An 18308-nucleotide genomic window follows, 5' to 3' on the forward strand; every position below is an offset into this window, starting at 1 on the left:
AGCTCCTAACCTGATTAGGAGTTTCCCTCCACCAGTGGCTTCTACCCAACCTCCACTGTTGGGGTCCAAGATGAGGACCAAAAGGACCACCAGTCAGTCCCAGTAACAAGGCAGGAGGCAGCTCTAGAATAGGTTTACACTGGAGATCGCGATTCCTGCGTCAGCTCCAATTTCATGTTTTCACACCCACAGAAGCACGGCGGAGCTCCAAGCCCTGGCACTGAGGATAAAAGCCCAGACTTGCACAGTTGGTTCTTACAAGTTTAGCATGGTCAGAGAGGCCAAGATGCAAGAAAAAAAATCGTGCCAGCAGTGAGCTGTGGCTCACGGCACTCCACTGAGTGAGGACCTCCTCCACCTGAGGCCGATCTGCATCTCCCAAACACCCAGCTCCACACAAACGGGTTCCTTCATTAGGAAAGTAGAGCCTTTGCACCAGCAAAGAGTCACTCTTTGCACAGAACAGGCACTGCTGACTCAACCATTAGATATCCAGTCTGGAACCAGCCAAAGCAGGAGTTTCCACTGATGGATGGAGGTGCCCAACAGGCTCCAGGGGTTTCCTTCTTGGAGAGCAATGGTGAGGGACGAAAGGATGAAAGGATAGCTGGTGCTTCACTCTGGGATTTTTGGCACTGGTTTTCTTTCAGGTAGAAAAGCCTGTGCTTCCAATGAAGACGCTGATATAAACCTCCACGGGATGGTTCTGGGACGAAGGCTCGTAGCATCCAACATGTCAGCTGGTCAGGGCAACCCTCAGGTCCTTCATCTTAACACTCTGCAGTCTTCATCCACAGAGAAGCAAAGCAGTTTTTCAGTTAACACGTTGGCTACCCAGCCTTCTCACTACCTTGTCCCAACCTGGCAAAGCCCCCAAAACCACACTGAACTGGACTCGAGTGTCGAGGTCTCCTTGAAGTGGATGGGCACCAAGAAGAAGTGTTATTTCAAGCACATCTTTCCAGGCTTTCTTTTCAACTGGGCCCTAGATAAACCTTCAGCTGCACCTCCTGAACTACAGCAGCCATTCCAGCTCCAAATGGCTGATCAGTTGCCCAAGACCTGTAGCCTGCACATCCAGCACGAAGGCACAGGTCTTCCGATGGACCGGCTCTTGTCACCTCCGGCCCCGCAAGGCCCAGGCTGTCAGCTGCATGCTGGCATCTTCAGGCACCACACTGGAGAAACCACATCCTCCACCACGGTGATCCAGCACAAGCATGGGCTGATGTCTCCAATCAGCACATGGCTAGCAAGTCAGATCAGCCCCTCCATCCCAGCCCTAATGGCTTTAGGTTGTTATCAGTACATGCTGTTGGCTTTTCGTCTATTTATTCTACTGCAGATCCCTCCTCCTCCAGCAATTCCTGGCATCCTTTTGAATTTCACTCCCCAAACGTGGCTGTCGACCCCTAATACTGCCGCTGACTCCACTGGGGTCCAACACACACCAGCCTCCGCAGCAGGTGTCCCCATGGCTCACGCTGCGTTTTCTCTTGTTCACTACAAGTAGCCAATTTCTAGAGCAGTTTTTGCACCTGGGAAACTTGCCTATGAGTTCCACTCACGTAGTCTGTAGGAACAGCCAAAACCTGCCCTTACAGAAACCTAGGACAAACATCAGCAAAGCACCCAGCAAGAAAAGCCTCTGTCTCCATGCCCTGGGCTATTTCCCTTTTTCCTTACAATGTGACACCACCCCAGGAAGCGTCCCCAGCCAGAAGCAGAGGTCTGAAATGCCAGCGGTAACAGAGTACCCTGCTAAACCCTCGTCCTTCTCCGCGGGTGGCTGAGCCTTCCTGGGAAAACTAACCTAGACCCCTTGAAATGTTATGGGCAAAGAATATTTCCACAGGTGCTACAACGAAGTCTTTGGCTTGAAACTCCCACCACAGCTCTGGCATTACAAGCCAGGAACATTTATTTTCCAACTTCAAAATAGCCAACATTAATATTTTTGACCACCAGTTTCTCCTGAAGTTAACAGCAGAGAAAGAAGAACCCTAGAAGCCTTCAGGATGCAGGACCAACTTCTTAATATCGTTTTCCAGATACAACCACAGGGCTGAATAATCGCTGAAACCTGATGCAAGACGACGAGCTGAGCAAGAGCAAAGCCAGGATGAGCTCATTGCGCAGCCCCATCCGCCAGCAAGCTGAGCTTTCCCTTCCCTGCTACGGTCCCACCGAGACATCCACAACCCTGGGCTGAAATTCCTCAGTTGGCCATAAGACAGCTGATTTCAATATCATGACAGCCCTCAGACGTGACTAATACAGTCATTGGGCTGGTTTCCAAGTGTAGAAGCAACTGGCCCATGTTGAACCAGACACCCACAGCCTCACACACACGTGATGTGGGTAAACCACGGTGTTCGCATTGGGCTGGGGTGGCATTTAACACAGAATAACACCAAATGTGTCTTGGGACCTTCTTCCCCCGCAAGAAACGCCAGGGAATCATGCTTGAAGGAAAGCCTCCTTCTGCAAGACATTAAACAAGAAGAGAAAACCTTGTTTCTCTCTGAAGATGCCACAGGCTCATCCAAAATTCACCACTGACAAGTAGAAAAGGTTGGAAAAACCTGCTTCCGGGCTGACAAGCAGACTCAATTTGCGTGATCGCTTTCTTTTTTTTCCCCTTATCTTTCCCAACATGCACGTTCAGAAAGAGATAAAGAGCAGCCGCCCTGTGCCCTTGTCGTGGCTCTGCCACCTCCGGACACTGCCATCCCTGTTCTTGGGACTTCCCTGCTCCAGCGGACGCTCCCCTTCCCCTTTACCAGCGGGCTGCTCAGCCTTTATGCCCCTCCATTCCCTCTGCAAGGCGAGTAGGACAGATGCTTTCCCCCATTACACGGGTTTTAGAGGGGTGATGAAGGCAAAGACCGCGAGGTGCCCAGCTGCTGCAAGAGTGGAGGCGTGAGACCCCGTCTGCCCGCTTCCCAAGGGCGATACACCTTTGCTCTTCTTCTATTAGAGCTCAGCCCTTGCAGACCCTTTTGGCCAAGCTGATCTCACCCACAAACCAGCCTCTTTTGGCTTGCTGAGGGCTTTCTCCCGACCTCCGCTCAGGGCTGAGCACAGCCTGCCAGCGTCGGGCAGTGAAGCTGCGTTTCTCCCCACACACCACGTCCTGCTGCAACCTGCTGGTGCTGCCTGCTCCCTCCATATCGCCGTCTCTGTTCCCCATTTAGCTGCCATGACAGTAAAAGCTGGGTCAGGCCAAAATAGCATGCCTCCACGGGTGCATTGCACACAAGCACACAAACACACACACACGGCAGAAGCTTATAACCCCCAGGTCCTACTCCAGAACCCAACTGCAAAACCAGCTTTTCCTTCTCCCAATTCTTTCTTTTGCTTTGTGCAACTCATTCCATTTAATTAGCAGCACAGCCTGGAGTGCCCGAGCTGCCAATCAGCCGTGCGGCATCCCACCGTCTCGTGGACAGGTCAGTCAGAGACAAAGAGTCCAGAGATAGAGTTTGGTCAGTGTTGGGTCCCACCAGGATTTTGCATGTGATGCTCAGGAGCAAGACGTCATTCTTGTCCTTCTGCAATCAACGGAGGTGGCACTGTGAAATGACCTAAACCTGTGGGAACAGCACTTTATTCCTGCCTTTGGGATTAATTCAGGCTTCCATACTTTTGCTCCGGCACTGTCTCCTCTGAAGGGAGGGCACATAAGCAAACACGAGTCCTTCTAGAAAATACTGTTGATTTACACGCTGCAGCAACACTAAAAGAGAACTTTTTAAAAATGGCTTGCAGGAGAGGAGTTTAGCTTATTTATATTCTTTGTGTTGGTGGAGAATAGCAGCTGATGGGCAAGAGATGAAAGCACCCCAAGCGGATATTTCTTACCACGTTTCAGGGAGTTAATCTCATCAGAGAAGTGCTTTACATCTGTTTGAACAGGGATGGAGAGGTTCACCAGAGGAAACCTCACGCTCGTGAAGACGGGCTGACCCTGTCACCTGCACCATGCCAAATTCTCCCCCCTCCTTCTCCGTACAGCAACAAGGTGGGAAGAAAAACAGAGGGAAGACCAACCAGCCCCAAGCCATGCATGCAGAAGGTCAGAAAGAGCACCCATGCCGTTTCTTTTTTGCAGTTCAGCCTATCCACTTAATGACCAGTGCCATGTACTGGAAAGTCAACTCATGGTACAGTTACGGCAGCCAGTCCCCATGTGGGAGCAGGGACCTGCTGTGCCGGGTGCTGCACACACACACTCCCATGTTGCTTATGATGCACCCAGGAGGTTTATAGAGATGCACGCATCCTAAAAGCTGGGACAACCCGGAGTCCTAGCAGCTCTCGGAGCTGCTGACACCCTCGTCCTAAAGCAACAAGGCAAGAGAGAAGAAATGCCTCTTCTGGCATTTACCCGTGGAAAGGACTGGATTTTTATACTCAAAAAGGAGATGTCAGAAAGCAGATGTTGTGCACGCACAGTTCAAAGACACCTTTTTCCGCTGCTTAAGCCAAATCAATGAAATAACTCAGTTGAATACTTAAAGCATGCTTGCACTAGTGAGTCCCAGGGAAGAGAAGCCTTCCCTAATGTGAGTCCCCACACACCCCGACGGATGCGGCTCCGGAGTACGCTCCTACTTTACACATGGGGAAACTGAGACGTGAAGGAACTTACCAAACGCAGAGTCCTCGGCAGCATCGGCTGGGGCTACACCACCCTGCTATGAATAACACCGGCCACGGCGCATTCGACACACCGCCGTCTCTTGTTTTGGGCAAAAATAGGGCTTTCACCTAAGTCCATCAAGTGCTCGCTTGGGTCGGGGTCTTTCCCAAGCCCGTTGTAACACGGACATCGCAGCTCCGCCGCAAGTAATGCCGCAGAGACGCGGAAGGACCCTGTTTGCATCACCCACACTGGTGTTTTTAAGGGCACTTAGGTATATGGATAAGAGCTACACTTTTAATCTGAAGAGAGGATGAAAAGCACAGCCTCACGCTCAGCGACGGTGAGAACAGGAGGCGAGGGCAGCAGGCACAGCTCCATACCTGCAATAAACAGGGCCACGCTGAATGCTCTTAATTCTCCTCCAAAGCTATCAAGCGCAGCCCGCTGTTCAGACCGGCTGTATAAATTGCAGCCCTCCGCCCAGCTCGGCGGGCAGGCAGTCTGTAATTCCCATTATACAGCCTGACAGGTTGGTAACGGCACACATAATAATATATTGATTTTGTCTGCAGTATGAGAGGCTGCCAGGCAGCCCAAGGAAGGGAATCGCCGACATGAGGGTTTCCTCTCAAAACACCTTCAGAAAAATGAGAGGCTGATTGGGAAGGTAATGGATGAGACCATCAGCTGGGGCAAATTAACTCCACTTTTCGCAGGGTGCTTCAAAAGCCTCCCACCTTCCCACCCCAAGACTCAGTCAGCTCTGCGATTTACACCACAGGGAACTGGGAACCTTGCCCCTATCTTACAGGAATATATCATTGAAGGAAGGTCAGTAGGTTTTGGGGGTTAAGGAAAGAAATTAAGTCTTTCCCATGTTTTATCCCATGCTTGTGTGGTTTTATTTCCAGCATAAGATTTTTAATCTTCAGGTAGAGCGGAGGCTGTTCTGGGTTGGGATCTGGTATTTGGCACTTGAGTCAGAGGGAAGAAGCTTGGAAAGTAAAATCTTTCTTGAAGACTTTCATAGTAACTTCCCTGTCTGGCACCAGAGAATTTGGATGCTCCACTGAGGATCCATCTTGGCAGGTGCCTCCAAATTGGGGGTAAGCGAGGTACGGCAGCTACAGGGGTGGGATCCTCCAGATCACTCAATCTCTTCCAAGAAACCCAATGGTAAAGGTGTTTGGCTCAGCAAAGAGATTAGTGAATGCCCAACCTTGCTAAGGAAGAATTAAGGAATGGGTTGCACAAAGATTCAATTCAGTGATATTAAAATTCAATTAATACTGCTATTTAAAATAGCTTTAAACATTAAATACATTTACTTTAAAACAATCATTTCAAAGAAGCAATTTAAGATGATGCCAACCTATGGTCGTGCTTTAATATTAAACAACTTAGGTTAGCCTAGGCAAGCAGGACTTGCCAGCTGCCAAAGCTTTAAGGAAAGTCACTGATGAAAACACAGCCAGAAAAGACTGAAGTACAAACACAGCTTTTGGGGAAGTCTGGCTCTCTCACAAGGACAAAGGAAACATCTTCATTTCAGTTAATTCACCTAGTCCAGTTCAACAAGTCAATGAACAAATCAGGAGTACAACAGAGAAATGCATGTTTTCCAATCTGCAACCTGAGAGGCCAAGATCGCTAATTATGGTGACCAGAAGTGTAATTCATTATGTACAATTAACACTCCAGTTTATGAATCAACTAGTTTTAAATGTGGAATGTGTTTTGAGACGGTTACTTTGTCTGCCCTACATATCCAGCATATTTTGAGTTTATGAACTGATCAAATAACATTAAAATACTAGCTTTCTGCATTTTAAACTCTTGTTTTCATCTATGTAACTTGAGTCAGAAATACAAAAAAATAAATCAGTCATGTAAACCCAAAATTCACCATTTCCCACCAGAACAAAAACATACAAAATTAATCACCCAGCCGAACAGCTGCCTAAATAAACGCCCCCAGATCCACCAGGCTCCTTGCTCAGAAAAGGAAGTATCCGATTACACCAACCAGAAGCAGCTTTTTACAACCAAACCGGAAAACATCCTCTTTCTTACAGAATGACCAAAAAAAAAAAAACAACCCTACCCACAAAAAACAGACTGCTTAAATCAAGATTCCCTCCTTGCTGATTTTGGCTGCGGTCACCGCCATGGATATAGGTCATTCACACTCGCATCCCAAATTGCTTCACGCTTTCTGCCTTCGCCCAGGAAGCCCACAGCAGCCATCAGGAACGAGATTTCCCCCAGATTCCTCCTTCTTCCAATCCTGGAGTGGGGAGAGCTGTATCCAAATAGATGGTATATATGGAAATATATGAAGGAACGCCAGAATGAAGCAAAGCTTTGCTAGCTCTGTCTGCGTGCCACCATGGGTCAACAGGGACCTTCAGAGAAGGGACCATCAAGGATGGGCTGTTTGGACAGGTCTGAGTCCTGCTTCGGCACAGATTTGTGTTTTACCACCCTGATTTTGATGAGCTCGGGCTGGACCAGGGCCTGGGGCTTATTCAACACAAGCAAAACCCGTGGTAGACACTGCAGCGGGTACGATGCATCCCTCGTGCACAAGAGTTGGGGCTCTGCCCCAGTGTGCTCTTTTACCTTTTGGGGTTTGAACCCCTCAGGTCCAACCTGAGGCTCTCGCCCCCACACTTGCCATCTCACGGGACTCCCCCAACCTCCTGCTTTCCAATTCCCACTGGAGGTGGGGGTGCCCCAAATCACGGTCAGAGGGATGGTACCGGTCCCCACCACAGCACCGTGCTCTGAGGGACTGGCTCTGCAGGCAGGGTGGGAACGGGGACAGAGGTGTCCTAGCAAGAACCCTCAGCACATCTCCGGCTAAAATAACCATTTCCCACCATAGACTGCAAAAGGCTGAGGACAGGTCTGCTCTCCTTCCTCAGCAGGTTTTGCTTTCCCCTGCTGGGATTTAATTGTTGTGCCAAAAAGATCCACCCTGGCCTTGGGGAGGATGGGGGTGAAGGAACAGCTCTGCAGAACGAGATAGTAATTAATTGCTTGCCAGCTCCTAGCCATCCCCCTGAGCGGGCCCTAAGCATCCCCAGGGACAGTGTCAGCTCTGGGAGCGTTTCCCAGCGTGGTACCTGGCCACGGGACCAGCGGCTCCCAGGCACAGATTTGCTTAAAGCCCCGTCCCCTTTGGTCACACAAAGATGGGGCATCTCTGCCTTTGGACAAAGAAGGTTGCTGCCTGCGAGAGATGAAGATACGAGAACCGTTGTTGTTATTGTTGGGTTTTAGTATCACATTTTCCGAGCTCATCGTGCCTCAGAGGGGGAGGAAGCAACAGACGGCGCTCACTCACCTTGGCATGTTTTGCATGCTGAGGTTTAGAAAATGGTGCTTCACCTCCTGCGTGGCTGGAGGTCCCATCCCCAGTGGGTGCCACGGCATCCCCCCAGCTGGGTGAAGGCAGGGGCCAGCGCTTGCCCCGTTCCCCCAGCTTGGCCGAGCTGCTCTGCACCCTACAGCCCATGGCAGTGGCTCACCTTTTCTAACCTGGCATACTTTTGCTCTCCCAGCTAGCATTCATTTTCTCATTTTCTGTAGCTAAACGTAAAGCAAGGAGCTGAGAAACCCAGCACGCACCTCCCCATCCTTCAAAGAAAGACTCATATCCATCCCCTGCGCTTGAGGGGCCTGCTTGGAGTGCAGGCTGGTTGGCTGGGCTCTCCTTTAATTAATTAATGTTCTTTTCGACTCAATTACTGCTAGAAGTTTAGGCACAGTGCCTCAGAAATAATCTCTTGTGCAACACGAGAATGCAATCCCCTGCCCCCCGTGAGCACACCCGCAAACATTGCAAAACCTCACAGGGACGGGCAGGCAGAGCAGCGCCAGTGGGAAGCAGGAGAAGGGCTGCAGCAAAGCAGCCCTGGAAATGCTGCTGCTATTTCCCAGAAACCAACCTGAAAGGCAAAGGGGACATTAAAGAACTGAAAGCAGCAGACGGCAGCCTGATCCGCTACCTGTGGATAGCAGAGCTCAGGGAAACCCTCCGTGGGCCAACAAGGATGCGCGGGTTGTTGGAACCCACGCAAACCCAGAAGCATCTCGTAAAGAAATTCCTCCGCCAGTATCAAACCTGAGTCCTGCTCTGCAATGGCAAGAGTGCCAGGCCTCTAGGAAGATTATATTATAATATAAAGAGGCCTTAAGGAATGAGATATCCATTGAGATACCCAAAGGCACGAGGAAGGAGGCAGCTCCCTCCCGTCGGCTCCGGCACGTGTCTGAGGCTCTCCCTCGAGCTGGCGATGCCGTGTGCTCAAACCCTTGCACAAAGAAAGTATCGCCGACTTTGAAAGACATGAAGTCTGAAAGGTAAAGAGTCTTGAAAAGATCTGAGGAAGCTGGAAGGCTCAAAGCAGCTTCTGCTCGCAAAGCAGCAAGGTCAGAGCCAGGAGAAATTGGAGCTAAAACCTTCCGCTTGGGGAGGAATGGAAAGAACAATTTGCTTTTGCTTTTAGAGGCAAGATTAAATTTACCATTCACTGGTCTTTTCTCCAAAATTGGGAGGAGAAAGAGGCTGAGATACACAAAAGAGAGAAAGGCAATTATGCATTAAATCACATTAGGCTTTCGGCTGGGACCTGCAGAAGAAGTGAAGTGCTAAAAAAATCCAAGTTAAATGCTAAAAAAATCCTGTATCTCTTTGTACAACATTGAAATTAATATTAATATATAACCCTCTCCCTTACCTAGGAGGAGAACCATGGTCACCAACCCCCCCAACACATGGAATGTTATTATTGATCTAAAACTATCAAGAAGCTACAACATACTGAATTTCAAGTGCATCCCCCTGTATCCCTGCCCCCCGAGACACCCTGCACGCCCAGGCACACCATCACAGTGCAGGTCCCAGCGCCGGGATCTGCAGGGAGGTCTCTCCCCGCACAGTCGTCACACCCACGCGCTGACAAGAGGGAGACGACGACGTCCTCAGACACAGGGGTTTTACAGTTTGAAGCAAGATAAAAAGGAAAAAAAAAGAAGAAAAAAAAGGTACATGCCAGCCTGTCTGAGGGCTGGAGCCCCAAGCTGCCTGTATTTCGCATCAGATATGAAAGCAGCAGCAGCAGCCTGGGGGGGGGAAGACACATTCCTGCTATTATATAAACAGATAAAGTGCTGAATAGAGGCTGGCTTGCCAACTGCAACCATTAACCTCTCCCAGATTGGAGATTTCTGGCTCCAGTGAGGGCACAGGCAGGACCTCCTCTTCTGTTTAGGAGCAGCTGCCTGCTCACCGCCCCAGCCCAGCCTAACCCAGCCCAGCCTAACCCAGCCCAGCTCTGCAGGTCCAGAGGAAGGAAACCGAGGTCTGACCCAGCAGTTTCATCTCTGACCCTTCCAGACGAGGCAGTCCCATGCTTCATCACCTCCCAGATCCTGAGCTATGGCATGCGTGGGAGCCACCACCTCCCCGGGCACGCAGCCCTCTGAGCCAGCAGCAATTCCAGAAAGGTCAGCAGGGGACCCTCGGCAAGCTGGCCATGGAGGGAGCTCATCCAGGACATGCTCCTCAGACGCAAGCGGATATATGAACACGGATCTCGCCCCTGCTCAGGCTCTATCCCTGCAGCAAGCAGGGCCTGCCCGGGTGCGTGACGTGTGTTGCATTAATGCATCCGCTAGCAACACTGATTTCCTAGGCGTGTGATTCCCCAATCCCAGGGGGGACATCCCTGCTAGAAGAGAAAACCCGCTCTGCTTCGTGCCAGCGGCAGGGTGAGCATCACTGCGGCACAGGGGGGCTCCAGGGATTGAGCCCACGCTGCCAAGCACGTATTGCCTCTGCCATCCCCGGCATTGCCTGACCTTCCCCTCCCTCCCTGCATCTCAGCATCCCCCAAAGACACATTTTCCTTAGGAGGAGCAGTGCCAGCCACCTTCCATGGAGTTAATTAAAACCAGGCTGGCTCGGATGCCAAGCAGACACCGAGACGCATCCACCTGCGAATCCCACGGGGGAAGGAAAAAGAGCAGAAGGAGCCGGGATGGGAAGCAAGTAGAGAAAGGATGCTACAAGAGAGCAGCTTGCAGCAGGGCAGGCTTAGGGAGCATGGCGAGGAGACCAGAGACCCCATTGGGGGCAGAAAACACCCCACCACCGCCAGGCACGGTCATTTGCTGTCAACGCCTCCAGCAGCCTAAGGGTTAAAAATAATTGTGGGGACCGCTGGTGGTTTCATCAGCAACCCAAACCAGAGGAAACGAGTGCTAATCCCAAAGCCGCCCCACCGAGCTCGCAAGCTGAGTTACCCAACTTCCACCGTGCGGTGCCCGGAGCCGCCGGCAGAACAAGCACCCGGCCTCGGCCCCCGCTCCCCGTCCCCGGGGCCTCTCGCTCGCAAAAACCCAAGCCCGATGCCGCAAACCTCTTCATCCCTGCCCTCCTGCCGGCAGCTCGCAGGCTGCAAGGAGCTGAGAAACCCCAGCCTCGGTCACCTCTGATGCGTCGGCTGGTCTTGGTGCTCAGGAGGAAGGACCAGGCGTTGGCTCGCGTGGTAGAAACAACGCTGCCGAGGTCCTCCAGCATCCCCGGAGGCCACGGGATGGTCTTCACGGAGATGATGCCCCACGGCTGGTGTGCACAGGGCCAAGAGCAAGCGCTGAGTGGCACAATCCAGCTACGAGGCACCCGCAGGCTGCGGCTAAGCTGCATCGTATCAGCCAGACCACAGCACTCCCCAAGGTCTGCTCTAAATGTCCGTAAGCACGTCCAACCACACGGCTGAGGAGGAACGTTTAAGCAGTTTTGGCATCGGCAGGGCCGAAGCGCATGCTTCGAGGCTGGTGCAAAGCCGGGGGCCAGCATCCTTTGGGGAGAAAGTTTGAATCTGAGACAAGGCAGCACCGAAAAACATCCCCTTCGTCCTGATGAGCTGCCAGAGACACTGCAATCATCGCAAACCCACCTCTATGGGGATGTACTACGCAACAGCATCTGTCTCTTAAGCGTAGGTTGGGGGAATAAATAAGCCTGAAAGCACTCCTGACCCACAGCGGGTACCATGAAGGTGCACACTATGTAACACACGAAGTATAACACACAGACCAGGCTGATACTGGGCCATGAAATGCTTCAGGAGCTTTTACTGAGCGCACAAAGTTACACCAAGGGGCCAAATTGCATCTTCACGGGTGACTGCTTTGCAAGCCCGCCCGGGTGTAGCGCTGCCCAGAGGGTCTGAACTCAGGTAAACCTTTTCCTCCCCATCCCAGCATCTCCAAGCTCCCATGAGATGCTGGAGCCGACTTCCCAGAAGGTTTGGAAACATCCCCATTTCTCTCTTTGAGAGCTCCAGAAGCAGTGCCTAGCCTTTAAGGAAGGCTGCCGGCCTTTTGATGTCTCATTGCTCCCTCCCAGTCTGCCCCAACCGTCGGCCGTCGCTCTCCGCCTCCACAGCCTGGCACCAAACTCCCCAACAGCTCCTGCCTCCCCAGAAAGTGCAAAATCCCAAGCGCTGGGGCGAGAAACTAGGGACGGGGAGGAAGGGCTCGGTGTGATATAAATCACAGGGACAATGGAGGTAAGTCGGCTGCCATTTAAAGCACTTGCCAACGTTAATTAAGCAGAAGGACTGCCCCTAAGAATTGCTTTTTAATTTTATCACGCAGTCCTTTGCTCTGGTGTAGCAGGAAGAAGGCCACAGGAGCACAAAGTGAACTGTCTCTACATTAGCCATATTTAAATTTATTTTTTTACTATTCCCCCTGGCCAAGCCCCCTTTTACGATGAAGATATTCATCATTTAATTAATAAAGCATCCCTGCGCCATGCAGTCCCCATGGCACCAGGCAGCTGCTCAGAAGTAGCAGACATTTAATCGCTGACCCAGCAGGGTGGACGTCGGGACACGTCGTGCCTTGCTCCCCCCAACCGCTGGCGGCAAAACCCACGGGTCGGCCTCGGACGGGGTGGGGGGGACCCCTGCACCCACGGCAGGGATACCTTTGGGGGATAAGACCATGGGGATCGCAGGCTGTCCACGGCAAAGAGGCAGCTGCCTGCACCGCAGGCGCAGGGTCTGCACGGCTCGGTGGGCATCAGAGCACGTTTGCCCCCAGTCCCTTCTTGCGATTTGGAGTTATCGTGATGTCTTTGCCCATTTGGGGCCCTGACCCCTCTTCCCCTGCCCTTCACACCCTGCCACCGCCCAGGCGAGGCTGGCGAGAGCAGAGAAGCCGCCTTACGAGTCATGCAGCTTTGCCGCACCTTGGACCTTGCCATTTGGCTCCTAGCCATCTTCATGCCCGGAGGTTTTATTACAATATTTTGCCCTCTTTTTCCCTTTTTTGGGGGGTTTAATTCCCAGAATTGTTGTACACCTCCTGTCCCGTGCAGGTGATGCCCAGAGCTGGCGGATGCCTCCTCCTCCTGCCCTCTCCCACCAGCACAGCTCTGCCGGAGCAGCAGCAACAGCCCAGCAAAAACTCCACGTCGAGCCATAACCAATGGCAAATTCTTTGAGTGAAACGTAATGTGCTGGGAAGCGCTTCACCATTTCACTTGGGAAAACGATCCGTTTGGCAGCAGAGAGGAGGAAAACATGCTTTGTTTTACAAATCCTCTCCCCAGCAGGAGAGACACTCCCAGAATTTAATATACTGACAGCGCTTGGCTGCTTTAACCACTGAAACTCAAGGGTGCATCAAAAAAAAAAAAAGTAAAAAAAAGGTACACTATATAATATTAAAGTGTATCCTATTCCGCAGCTGGTGGTATCGGGCACAGCAATTCATTGGCACAGAGGAGCTGCAATTCTCCCACCTGTGATCACCGGCACGGATGGGGTACAGGGTCTGAGAGCGGGGTCCCAGGTTTCCCCAAGTTCTGGACACCCTTAATTAATTCAGTTTTCACGCTCTCTTAGGGTGAGGCCCTGCAGCAGCTCCTTGCAGCAAAGCAGAGAAGATGCTGACAGGTAAATCTAGGAAGTAGCTTTATAGCAGAGAAACTGGATTTAAAGTTATTCAGGGCAAGAATATCCACAAAAGGCAACCGGCTCCATCCAGGTGACTAGCAAGCTTCTTGCAACCCCAGACTCCGGCCTCAATAAAATGTTAAGTATTTCACTGTATTTCCACTTATCCTCCAATGCATTTAACTGCCAAAAGCATCCTACGTGCAGCATTGGTGAGGAGGGTGAGCACACCTCATCCAAAGAGGGCAGCGGACAGCACTTTTTTTGAGAGGGGATTTTAATTTTGCAGCGTGGGGTTTGGGCTCCAGGCAGTTGACAGCGTTACGAGAGCAGAAGAAAAGAGCAACCGGTATCTCTAGCTAAAGAACCTGTCGTTAAATTAGGCTGGCTGTGCCAAAGGAGCACATACCCTTTCGAATGGCCGCTGCCAGCTCCTGCACGCAGTAATAACAGAAGTGTTATTTTGAGGGCAGGTGGTGGGATCGAATTGCCTCCGCACCGGAGACCGCTTCTGACCTCTCTGAGGAGCAGTCTCGAAGCAAAGAAGTCTGTCTGCTGTTTGCATTTTTTATCTTTTTTAAGCGCTTCGTATCTTAGCGCTTTTATAGTTGTTCGCAACCTCCAAGCATTCTTGGAAACACTAATTAATCCTTACGAGAGCCTGTAAAGAAAACAGCATCGCTCCCATTTCAGGCAAGGGGAGCAGGACACATAAATTTGGTGAAATGCAAAAGGCCGCGCTGGATACTGGTGCCAGTGGTGGGGCTGGAAGGGCAGGACCTGCCCGTGCTCCAGCACAACGTTTAAAATATGGTTTTGCTGCCCTGCCCTTTGGCTGATTATCAAACACAGCTTTTGTGGGAGCCCTGGCAGGCGGGAAGAGAAGCACCCCCGAACCTCGTCTTGCACGATATTATGTCAAGAAAAGCTGAAAAGCTGCTCAGCCTCAGATCTGGCAACACACTGATCCTGCTCAAAAAAAAAAGGATGGAGCACCTCCAAACACAGGGATGCTGTCACCTACCCCCTCGCTAGCATGCTGGGCTGGCTTCAGAGCTTGGTGAAGTCAGTGGAAAGGCTCCCAGTGACGTAAATGGCTGGGATTTTCAAATAATAAAAAGTCTAAATGCAACTGAGAGCTGGGTACCAGGTCACTAGGTTTGCTCGAAAACCCCGGTTTTGCAGCAACAGCAGCATCGCATGTTACATTAGCAACTACACGGACCAACCAACACCACCGCCCCTCTGCGGTGGACGCCGTATAAATGGCTCGTAGGAAAAGGTCTGTGTCTCACCGAGCTCACCCGTCCATCCCTCTCTGCAGGGGGAAGCTCATCCTTCCCCCCAAATCCTCACTTTCAGGCTGGGACGCGGCAGGAGCTCAGCTCTCAAAGACTCCCACTGCCTCGCAGCCCCAGCTCCTTGGGAGCAAACTGAGCATCCCTTGCAGCCACCAATGCACCCCTAAACCGCCACCTCCCAAAAGCCAGCCTGTGGAAAACCACAGCAATCGGGATTTGTTCAGTGGGGCATCCCACACTCGCTACCCGAAGGCAAGGAATAATACTGTCTCATTAAAAACGTGCTTCGAGTCTATTATAAGATCTAGGACAAAGCGTTCCCTATTTTGACACTCTAAGATATATTTTATCAGAGCGAGCTCTTCAGAAACACTCACTAACAAAGATTTATCTGACTGTAACAAGTTCCTCGCTTCCCCCAGCATTTTAAAATTCATTTCTAGCTTTTTCCCCCCCCTAGTCAGATGATGGGATGCCCCCACGGTCAGATTTGTCATTAGGGCAGCCGCTGTGACGCGTCCCAGCTCCCTCACGCTCTGCACGGCCAACCTGCAGGGAGGGAGAGGACGGTCCAGAGCATCGCTGAGAGAAAACGGTATCTGAAGCCAGAGAGAACTTGGGAGCGACTCACGGTATTTCACTGGCACCAAGATTTATTTATTTGGGGGGTGTTTAATATAAACACCTTCTAAAATTAGCACCTGCCTTTCCGCCAGCTCCAATGGGCTGCTGGTGCAACGATAAAGTTTTGGCGTGGCTGAGAGGGTGCAACATTTGGGCACGGTTCTGCTGCCTAACTCACGGCCTCTTCTGCCCCACAGGGTTTTCCTGGCCACGTGCTCGACCCACGCGGCCGCACAGATCCCACACGGACAGGTCACTGTCCCAAAGAGTTGCACCCCCAACTCCCAGGGAGGGAGTTCATCTCAGAAAAAGCACCTTATCTCAAGGTTGAGAGTAAGTCGTGAGAGCTTTCTATAAATGAACGCAAACACATATGAAACTGTTCAGATTTCTCAGCTGGACTGCTCCAAAGATAGTCCTAAGTCACGTAAACCGGCTGGGCAGAGGGACCCTGGCTGATGGGGTAAATGGAAGTGTGCCTCTGGGTGGGCTTGAAGGGGTCGGGGCATGTCCCCGAACAACACATCCACTTGCTAAAAGGTTAACAGGACCAGAAAATCGCAGGGAAAAAAGTGCAAAAAAGCAAACCCCAAACACAAAAACCAAGCAGAAAACTGTCAGACTCTGGACCAGCTGTGTTTTCACGTGGACATACTGACACTGAGCACATCTACAGGGCAAGAAAGCAGCTCCCAATGCCCAGTAAAGATCTGAGCAACTTTTCCCCAGGTGGTAGAACTGGTTACGCCAAACAGCTGGGTGCCTTGCAGGCTCCTTGGGAGAAAAACTGAGCTTGAAGATGCGTCTGTTTTCAGTCTGCATGGAAAACTTGCTGGTTTTCAAAGGCCTGGGTACCCCAGAGCCTTGCAAATGCCCAGCACTTCGGTCTTTTTATCACCGTCTATCAGTAGAAAAGGTTAAATGCTAATTTGCTGGATACAGAGCAGTGCTCCGCAGCTGCCTTTCTGTTTGCTCACAGCAACTTTCCGTAGCGTTGCTTCTCAGCTAATGCCCAGCTCAAACAGACTTTCAAGGGGAAAGGTCTCGGGCTCCATACAATTAATTCCCCGCTCCCTCACAGCGTCTTGCACGCTCGTTTCTACAAGCCCCAGTCAACACCAGCAACACTCCACCAAGTGATTGTGTGTCAAAAAGAACAGGATAAAAAGCAAAGCTGCCAACTCTTGGTATTTCTGAGCCAGGAAGAAAAGAGCTGATTCTCAAAAGCTGCTGGCTCAAATTGCCTCAGCGCTTTTACAGATCTGCTTTAAACACCAAACTTTTTCAAAGTTGAGTGGGAACCTCCTTGAGTGGGCTGTGCATACTGCAAACCCCAGAGCTATCAGCACAAGCAACGAAGGGAAGGAGAAAAATACACCCGGCAGGGTTCCTCGCTGCAGACAATGCAAAGCACCTCCCCGGGGTTATTTTCCCATCTCCAGCACCATGACCACCCACCCTCCAGCTCCTCAGCCACTTCCCCAAAATTACGCCACGAAAAGTTAGACCCCGCAAAAACCGTGCATGCCCCTTCTTTGCGCTTTCCAAACCGGCGTGCATTTTGCTCCCAGACTGCCTTTTCCCCCACCTCAAGCAGGCAGCCCCCCCCCCCCCCAAGAGAAACCTGCCCATCCTCACCTGCCGCAGGTGCCTCAGCAGCTCGGTGGCCTCCTCCTGCTTCCCCTGCTTCACCAGCACCAGCATGTCCTGGATCATGCAGATCCGCCGGTGGTAAGGGGGCAAGCTGGTGCCACCACCCTTCCCAAACTTCTCGCCGGACTTCACCACGAGGGAGGCGAGGAAATCCCCCCTTTCCCTGGGGGGTACTTTCTTGCGGTGGTGGGCCGGGGGGCTCTCCCCGGTGCTGCCCGGCTGGCAACCCTTGGTCTGTTTGGTGCCCATGGTGTGTCGCTCCGGCTTCTGCAGCCCTGGGGCTGCATGCAAGGGGGGGGGGTCTTGAGGTTGGAAGCCACGGGGGGGGACACAAAGGGGGCTGAGGGGCGCACAAGGGGACGGAGGGGATGCGCAAGGGATTGGGGGGATGCACAGAGGGACGCACAAGGGGTATAGGGGTGCACGGGGGATACACACGGGGTGGGGGGGGGATGCAAAAGGGATCGGGGGGATGCACAGAGGGATGCACAAGGGGTTTAGGGGTGCACAGGGGGATACACACAGGGGTGGGGGGGGGATGCACGAGGGGTTCAGGGAGCGCCCAAGGGGTTCAGGGGGTGCGGGATGGAGCTCGGCTGCTCCGGGAGCCTAGCAGGGGGGCCGGTGCCCGGCGGCGGGGCTGCTCGGTTCCCGCAGGCGGAGAAAAGGACGGCAGCGCCCGGCGGAGAAGAACCTCTCCGCGGCCCCGCCGCCGCCCCGTTCCATCGTTGCGGGGAGGCGAAAAGCCGGGATCCGAGGAGCTCCTTCTCCCGGCCCCGGGCGGCGACAGCGGAGCGATGAAAGCGGCAGTGCTCAGCGCTGCAAAGCGGCGGCGGTTCCGCGCAGCCCCCGAACCCCCCCCCCCCCGCCCCGAGCAGCCCTCGCCTCCTCCTCCCACCGCCGAGGGGGGCTTCTCCCGGGGAGTGGGGGGGGGCCACGACTTTGGGGGGCGGGGGGGGGGGGGGGGCGAGGGGAGCAACTGTTGCGTGGAGAGGGCTCCCCGGGGAGGCGGCTCGGCTCGGTGCGGCTCGCCCGGTTGTGGGGTGCGTGCACCGGGGAGAGCCGGGGGAGGGCCGGGGGCGGGCACCGTACACCGAGGCA

At 52.6% G+C, this 18308-nt stretch overlaps 1 protein-coding gene across 1 annotated transcript in view; it reads right to left on the reverse strand.

Annotated features, from left to right (window-relative positions):
- The window catches only part of LRRC75A (leucine rich repeat containing 75A), a 96609-nt gene extending 78506 nt beyond the window's left edge, over positions 1-18103 (reverse strand). Inside the window, exon 1 of the mRNA XM_052803266.1 lies at positions 17193-18103. Coding sequence (XP_052659226.1) covers positions 17193-17456 — 264 coding nt within the window. The 5' untranslated portion in view covers positions 17457-18103. The remainder of the gene's footprint in view (positions 1-17192) is intronic.
- Between the last annotated feature and the right edge of the window lie 205 nt (positions 18104-18308).

The sequence above is a fragment of the Harpia harpyja genome, chromosome 12 (genome assembly GCF_026419915.1).
Source record: "Harpia harpyja isolate bHarHar1 chromosome 12, bHarHar1 primary haplotype, whole genome shotgun sequence".
NCBI lineage: Eukaryota > Metazoa > Chordata > Aves > Accipitriformes > Accipitridae > Harpia > Harpia harpyja.